The sequence below is a fragment of the Notolepis coatsorum genome, assembly GCF_963971535.1.
Source record: "Notolepis coatsorum genome assembly, chromosome: 5".
NCBI classification, from domain to species: Eukaryota; Metazoa; Chordata; class Actinopteri; order Aulopiformes; family Paralepididae; genus Notolepis; species Notolepis coatsorum.
In genome coordinates, this window is record NC_140169.1 from 164,520,932 (window position 1) to 164,530,101 (window position 9,170).

The 9,170-nt window shown below is 48.4% G+C and overlaps 1 protein-coding gene across 1 annotated transcript in view; it reads left to right on the forward strand.

Moving 5' to 3' along the window:
* The window catches only part of stk39 (serine threonine kinase 39), a 166,001-nt gene that overhangs the window by 91,744 nt on the left and 65,087 nt on the right, over positions 1-9,170 (forward strand). The window contains exon 11 of the mRNA XM_084314652.1: positions 6,933-7,055. Coding sequence (XP_084170778.1) covers positions 6,933-7,055 — 123 coding nt within the window. The remainder of the gene's footprint in view (positions 1-6,932; positions 7,056-9,170) is intronic.

The following is a 9,170-nucleotide window of genomic DNA, read 5'->3' on the forward strand; positions in this document are numbered from 1 at the left end:
ATGATTTGATTGAAAAAACAAGAATCGTGTGAGAGAATCGTGATCTCAATTCTTAGAGAGAAAAATCATGATTCACATTTTAGCAAGAATCGTGCTGCAGCCCTAGTTCCCTCACAACTAGATCAGATTCAAATGTATTGTCATCACGCGGCAGCACAAGTACGAGGGAAATAAGTTTGGCATCCAACCGGAGTGCAACATTTTTACGGTAATATACAATGTACACAGGTGATTCAACTGGATAGGAAAATATATAAATACAATTTAGTTGACTATCCTATTGACTTACATCGGATGCAGGATATCCATGAAAAACAATAGTACCTTATTTAAAATAATTGCCCCCCCCTCCCCCCCTTCCACTTCAAAGAGTTGAGGGGTGGCGGTGCCCTTTTGTTGCCTGAGCCTCTGTGCACGGCCCTGTACCTTACTGTACCCTAAAGACTAACTTACTGTACCCTAGAGACGACGAGGTCAGAGGTCAGTATTCTTACTGTACCCTAGAGACGTCCAGGTCAGTCCCATTTACCCTAGAGACTACCTTACTGTACCCTAGGTCAGTCCCATTTACCCTAGAGACTACCTTACTGTACCCTAGGTCAGTCCCATTTACCCTAGAGACTAACTTACTGTACCCTAGGTCAGTCCCATTTACCCTAGAGACTAACTTACTGTACCCTAGGTCAGTCCCATTTACCCTAGAGACTAACTTACTGTACCCTAGGTCAGTCCCATTTACCCTAGAGACTACCTTACTGTACCCTAGGTCAGTCCCATTTACCCTAGAGACTAACTTACTGTTCCCTAGGTCAGTCCCATTTACCCTAGAGACTAACTTACTGTACCCTAGGTCAGTCCCATTTACCCTAGAGACTAACTTACTGTCCCCTAGGTCAGTCCCATTTACCCTAGAGACTACCTTACTGTACCCTAGGTCAGTCCCATTTACCCTAGAGACTAACTTACTGTACCCTAGGTCAGTCCCATTTACCCTAGAGACTACCTTACTGTACCCTAGGTCAGTCCCATTTACCCTAGAGACTAACTTACTGTACCCTAGGTCAGTCCCATTTACCCTAGAGACTAACTTACTGTACCCTAGGTCAGTCCCATTTACCCTAGAGACTAACTTACTGTACCCTAGGTCAGTCCCATTTACCCTAGAGACTACCTTACTGTACCCTAGGTCAGTCCCATTTACCCTAGAGACTGACTTACTGTCCCCTAGGTCAGTCCCATTTACCCTAGAGACTAACTTACTGTACCCTAGGTCAGTCCCATTTACCCTAGAGACTACCTTACTGTCCCCTAGGTCAGTCCCATTTACCCTAGAGACTAACTTACTGTCCCCTAGGTCAGTCTCATTTACCCTAGAGACTACCTTACTGTCCCCTAGGTCAGTCCCATTTACCCTAGAGACTAACTTACTGTCCCCTAGGTCAGTCCCATTTACCCTAGAGACTACCTTACTGTCCCCTAGGTCAGTCCCATTTACCCTAGAGACTAACTTACTGTCCCCTAGGTCAGTCCCATTTACCCTAGAGACTACCTTACTGTACCCTAGGTCAGTCCCATTTACCCTAGAGACTAACTTACTGTACCCTAGGTCAGTCCCATTTACCCTAGAGACTAACTTACTGTACCATAGGTCAGTCCCATTTACCCTAGAGACTACCTTACTGTCCCCTAGGTCAGTCCCATTTACCCTAGAGACTAACTTACTGTCCCCTAGGTCAGTCCCATTTACCCTAGAGACTACCTTACTGTACCCTAGGTCAGTCCCATTTACCCTAGAGACTAACTTACTGTACCCTAGGTCAGTCCCATTTACCCTAGAGACTACCTTACTGTACCCTAGGTCAGTCCCATTTACCTTAGAGACTACCTTACTGTCCCCTAGGTCAGTCCCATTTACCCTAGAGACTAACTTACTGTACCCTAGGTCAGTCCCATTTACCCTAGAGACTACCTTACTGTCCCCTAGGTCAGTCCCATTTACCCTAGAGACTAACTTACTGTCCCCTAGGTCAGTCCCATTTACCCTAGAGACTACCTTACTGTCCCCTAGGTCAGTCCCATTTACCCTAGAGACTAACTTACTGTCCCCTAGGTCAGTCCCATTTACCCTAGAGACTACCTTACTGTCCCCTAGGTCAGTCCCATTTACCCTAGAGACTAACTTACTGTCCCCTAGGTCAGTCCCATTTACCCTAGAGACTACCTTACTGTACCCTAGGTCAGTCCCATTTACCCTAGAGACTAACTTACTGTACCCTAGGTCAGTCCCATTTACCCTAGAGACTAACTTACTGTACCATAGGTCAGTCCCATTTACCCTAGAGACTACCTTACTGTCCCCTAGGTCAGTCCCATTTACCCTAGAGACTAACTTACTGTCCCCTAGGTCAGTCCCATTTACCCTAGAGACTACCTTACTGTACCCTAGGTCAGTCCCATTTACCCTAGAGACTAACTTACTGTACCCTAGGTCAGTCCCATTTACCCTAGAGACTACCTTACTGTACCCTAGGTCAGTCCCATTTACCTTAGAGACTACCTTACTGTCCCCTAGGTCAGTCCCATTTACCCTAGAGACTAACTTACTGTCCCCTAGGTCAGTCCCATTTACCCTAGAGACTAACTTACTGTACCCTAGGTCAGTCCCATTTACCCTAGAGACTACCTTACTGTCCCCTAGGTCAGTCCTATTTACCCTAAAGACTAACTTACTGTACCCTAGAGACGACGAGGTCAGAGGTCAGTATTCTTACTGTACCCTAGAGACGTCCAGGTAAGTCCCATTTACCCTAGAGACTACCTTACTGTACCCTAGGTCAGTCCCATTTACCCTAGAGACTACCTTACTGTACCCTAGGTCAGTCCCATTTACCCTAGAGACTAACTTACTGTACCCTAGGTCAGTCCCATTTACCCTAGAGACTAACTTACTGTACCCTAGGTCAGTCCCATTTACCCTAGAGACTAACTTACTGTACCCTAGGTCAGTCCCATTTACCCTAGAGACTACCTTACTGTACCCTAGGTCAGTCCCATTTACCCTAGAGACTAACTTACTGTCCCCTAGGTCAGTCCCATTTACCCTAGAGACTACCTTACTGTACCCTAGGTCAGTCCCATTTACCCTAGAGACTACCTTACTGTACCCTAGGTCAGTCCCATTTACCCTAGAGACTAACTTACTGTCCCCTAGGTCAGTCCCATTTACCCTAGAGACTAACTTACTGTACCCTAGGTCAGTCCCATTTACCCTAGAGACTAACTTACTGTACCCTAGGTCAGTCCCATTTACCCTAGAGACTAACTTACTGTACCATAGGTCAGTCCCATTTACCCTAGAGACTACCTTACTGTCCCCTAGGTCAGTCCCATTTACCCTAGAGACTAACTTACTGTACCCTAGGTCAGTCCCATTTACCTAGAGACTAACTTACTGTACCCTAGGTCAATCCCATTTACCCTAGAGACTACCTTACTGTACCCTAGGTCAGTCCCATTTACCCTAGAGACTAACTTACTGTCCCTAGGTCAGTCCCATTTACCCTAGAGACTAACTTACTGTACCATAGGTCAGTCCCATTTACCCTAGAGACTACCTTACTGTACCCTAGGTCAGTCCCATTTACCCTAGAGACTAACTTACTGTCCCCTAGGTCAGTCCCATTTACCCTAGAGACTAACTTACTGTCCCTAGGTCAGTCCCATTTACCCTAGAGACTACCTTACTGTACCCTAGGTCAGTCCCATTTACCCTAGAGACTAACTTACTGTACCCTAGGTCAGTCCCATTTACCCTAGAGACTAACTTACTGTACCCCTAGGTCAGTCCCATTTACCCTAGAGACTACCTTACTGTCCCCTAGGTCAGTCCCATTACCCTAGAGACTACCTTACTGTACCCTAGGTCAGTCCCATTTACCCTAGAGACTAACTTACTGTCCCCTAGGTCAGTCCCATTTACCCTAGAGACTAACTTACTGTCCCCTAGGTCAGTCCCATTTACCCTAGAGACTAACTTACTGTACCCTAGGTCAGTCCCATTTACCCTAGAGACTACCTTACTGTCCCCTAGGTCAGTCCCATTTACCCTAGAGACTACCTTACTGTCCCCTAGGTCAGTCCCATTTACCCTAGAGACTACCTTACTGTACCCTAGGTCAGTCCCATTTACCCTAGAGACTAACTTACTGTCCCCTAGGTCAGTCCCATTTACCCTAGAGACTAACTTACTGTCCCCTAGGTCAGTCCCATTTACCCTAGAGACTACCTTACTGTACCCTAGGTCAGTCCCATTTACCCTAGAGACTACCTTACTGTCCCCTAGTCAGTCCTATTTACCCTAGAGACTACCATACTGTCCCCTAGGTCAGTCCCATTTACCCTAGAGACTATTACTTCCCTAGGTCAGTCCCATTTACCCTAGAGAGCTACCTTACTGTACCCTAGGTCAGTCCCATTTACCTAGAGACTACCTTACTGTCCCCTAGTCAGCCCATTTACCCTAGAGACTACCATACTGTCCCCTAGGTCAGTCCCATTTACCCTAGAGACTACCTTACTGTCCCCTAGTCAGTCCATTTACCCTAGAGACTACCTTACTGTACCCTAGGTCAGTCCCATTTACCTAGAGACTAACTTACTGTACCCTAGGTCAGTCCCATTTAACCCTAGAGACTACCTTACTGTACCCTAGGTCAGTCCCATTTACCTAGAGACTACCTTACTGTCCCCTAGACACTACCAGGCCCGTCCCTGTCACTGGCATCATTAACTCTCTCCATAGGCCTCGGCACACTCCTACTCAGACAGTGCTGTCTCTACGCCTCTGGACGTCACTGCCTGCTAAGCACCTCTGCCCAAGAGAGACCAAATCCAGACGTCCGCGACCAAAATTAGTTTGAAAGAAAATAACAGCTATAACTATATATACATTGGGTGTCTATTAATACATAGTATCACAAATAACCACAATTTAAGCTTGTCTGAACATCTATGCAGTTATGCAGTGATAGTAGTTATCAGAAAAGCAAACTGACTATTCTTTTCCGTGTTAAGGAAACTATACCTTGTAATGGCTGCGTTCATCGTCGTTTCCATGGACACGGTGAATAAACAAGGCTGCACTGATTATAGATTAGGTTCTTATTTATAAAAAGAGACAACAAAATAATATGGGGGGGGGGGGGGGGGGGGGACAATAATTTGGATTAGATTAGATTAAAATTTATTGTCATCATGCAGCACAAGTACAGTACAACCAAAAGAGTTTGCATCCAACCAGAGTGCAAATGTAACAGTACTAGTAATAGTGCTAATCAGATGTATGTACAGTGTTGTAGTATTAATATATGTACAGTGATACAGGTATAAAGACACTATGGTAGTAAGTCATACTGGCCAGCAGCGTAACTACTGTAGTAGTTAGATATACAGTGATAATAAATATATATATACAGTATATACAGCATTATTGTACATGCTATCATACAGGGCTATGGGTTATATGCAGGTGTATATAGAGGGGTTATATGCAGGTATATTTAGACAAATATGGATATACTGTATATATATATATACAAATTTAAATGTAAATATATGTGTATATACAGCACTGTTGTACATGCTATCATACAGAGTATATGGTAGACTATAGTATGAGTAGGTAGTTAAGATTATTATGATTACTATGATTACAGCGTACTGTACTAGACAATGAAAGCAGTAGGTGCAAAGACAGAGTTCACAGTCGTACAGTCTGGGTATTAACAGCATAATAACATGATATTATGTATTCAATAGTTAGCACCGGTTAGTTTACTTCCTGTTTGGGCAGAGATGTTTGACAGTGGAAACGTCGTCCAACTCTCTGCGTAGGAGAACGAGGAGGCCTGTGTGGAATCGCAGGCTTTCACTGGTGTTTTTATTAAATATATTTTTTTTCTTTTTTTACCAAACTCACACGCTTGATTTTCTGTTGAGCAGTTACTAGTCGCCTCGTTAATTTCGGCGATACCGCTTCATTTAAGAATTCATGAATGTTCTTCCTCCTCCGTCGAGGGCGGTCCGATCGATATACGGGGACAGATTGAAACGGGGGATAAGGTTAATACTCCGAGCCTCTGAGGCCCGTCTGCAGACGGTCTGAGGACTCAAACACACATCCTGCGGCTATAGACCGGGAGCAGCAACCTTCTTGATACAAAGTGCCAAATTCTACATAAAAAAAAGCCCATCTGCTTCATCCTTGGAACGTTTTTCTCACGTTGGTCTCTTTAACACTCGACGTTCGGCTAGGCTGGTAAAGATATGCTCCTAAAATGTCTAAAAGGAAGTACAGGAAGTACAGACTACAGGTTTTCCGGTTCGACAAAACAATATAGAAACGTGCGAAGTGCACAATATTTCCTCGTTTAAGCCACTGCAACGGCTTTGCCTGAAGAATTTACTACATGACCGGGACGTTCTAGCTTGTTTGCCGACAGGATTCGGGAAAAGTTTGGTCCGTTCGGAAGCAGCTTCCAGGGGAAGTACATACACCGGAAATTCTACCCCATAGACACTTTCGGCCGTAGTTCTTTACCAGGCTTTATCTCACAGAGATAAAACTGGGAACTAGGTTAACGTTCGGCAAACAACATTTCCAAGACATTGAAAGAAAAGAGAACTTGTGTGATGCACGTCAAGATATGGCTCAAAATGATATAATCCTCAGATGTATTCTGTCACATCGTCTGAACATAATAGAGATCTTAAATCGAGCGGTATCTCCTTAATGTCGGTGCCAGGGTCGATGTTGTGTGTCATCATCACCCCTCTCTCTCTCTCTCTCTCTCTCTCTCTCTCTCTCTCTCCGGTCTGTGTTGGTCGGGGCGTGTCTTTCTCACCTTTGCTCTCTGCCGCACCCCGGTGTCCAGGTGAGGAGGGTGCCGGGCTCCAGCGGCCACCTCCACAAGACGGAGGATGGCGACTGGGAGTGGAGCGACGACGAGCTCGACGAGGGCAGCGAGGAGGGCCTGGCCGCCATCACCCAGGGCAGGGTAGGCTGCCACACCACACGCTATAGGGGAACCACCATCACCCAGGGCAGGGTATGCCGTCACACCACACGCTATAGGGGAACCTTCACCCAGGGCAGGGTATGCCGTCACACCACACGCTATAGGGGAACCACCATCACCCAGGGCAGGGTAGGCCGTCACACCACACGCTATAGGGGAACCTTATTCACCCAGGGCAGGGTAGGCTGCCGCCACACCACACGCTATACGGGGGAACCTTCACCCAGGGCAGGGTAGGCTGCCACGCCACACGCTATAGGAGAACCACCATCACCCAGGGCAGGGTAGGCAGCCACACCACACGCTATAGGGGAACCTTCACCCAGGGCAGGGTAGGCTGTCACACCACACGCTATAGGGGAACCCTCACCCAGGGCAGGGTAGGCTGCCACACCACACGCTATAGGGGAACCTTCACCCAGGGCAGGGTAGGCGGCCACACCACACGCTATAGGGGAACCCTCACCCAGGGCAGGGTAGGCCGTCACACCACACGCTATAGGGGAACCTTCTTCACCCAGGGCAGGGTAGGCCGCCACACCACACGCTATAGGGGGGAACCTTCACCCAGGGCAGGGTAGGCCGTCACACCACACGCTATAGGGGAACCACCATCACCCAGGGCAGGGTAGGCAGCCACACCACACGCTATAGGGGAACCTTCTTCACCCAGGGCAGGGTAGGCGGCCACACCACACGCTATAGGGGAACCCTCACCCAGGACAGGGTAGGCTGCCACACCACACGCTATAGGGGAACCCTCACCCAGGGCAGGGTAGGCTGCCACACCACACGCTATAGGGGAACCACCATCACCCAGGGCAGGGTAGGCCGCCACACCACACGCTATAGGGGGGAACCTTCACCCAGGGCAGGGTAGGCCGTCACACCACACGCTATAGGGGAACCACCATCACCCAGGGCAGGGTAGGCCGCCACACCACACGCTATAGGGGAACCACCATCACCCAGGGCAGGGTAGGCAGCCACACCACACGCTATAGGGGGGAACCTTCACCCAGGGCAGGGTAGGCCGTCACACCACATGCTATAGGGGAACCCTCACCCAGGGCAGGGTAGGCTGTCACACCACACGCTATAGGGGGGAACCTTCACCCAGGGCAGGGTAGGCCGTCACACCACCGCTATAGGGGAACCCTCACCCAGGGCAGGGTAGGCTGTCACACCACACGCTATAGGAGAACCACCATCACCCAGGGCAGGGTAGGCTGTCACACCACACGCTATAGGGGAACCCTCACCCAGGGCAGGGTAGGCTGTCACACCACACGCTATAGGAGAACCTTCTTCACCCAGGGCAGGGTAGGCTGTCACACCACACGCTATAGGGGAACCCTCACCCAGGGCAGGGTAGGCTGTCACACCACACGCTATAGGAGAACCTTCTTCACCCAGGGCAGGGTAGGCTGTCACACCACACGCTATAGGGGAACCCTCACCCAGGGCAGGGTAGGCTGCCACACCACACGATATAGGGGAACCCTCACCCAGGGCAGGGTAGGCCGCCACACCACACGCTATAGGGGAACCTTCTTCACCCAGGGCAGGGTAGGTCGCCACACCACACGCTATAGGGGAACCTTCTTCACCCAGGGCAGGGTAGGCCGTCACACCACACGCTATAGGGGAACCGTCGTCTCCTTAAAGGAACACTCCAACATACATTTTAGCAATTAGCTTATTTGCCATCTACCCTGGAGTTAGACAAGAAGATACATACCTTTTTTCTTCTCTGTGCATGCAGTAGGAGTAGGAAGACTGGAGTAGTCACTGGAAGTAGGTTCCTCCATTAGCCTAGTTCCCAACGTCTTCCTACTCCTACTGCATGCACAGAGAAGAAAAAGGTATGTATCTTCTTGTCTAACTCCAGGGTAGATGGCAAATAAGCTAATTTCCCAAAATGTTGGAGTGTTCCTTTAATGGAACACATGCCGACATCATGGGAAATGCACTTACCGTCTTCTCCGGAGTCGGACATGACGATAGATACCAATATTTCTCAGCCACTAGCCTAGCTAACTCACAGGGAGAGGTGTTTTGTGTGCTAGTGCTAGCTGGTCCCTATCCACTTCC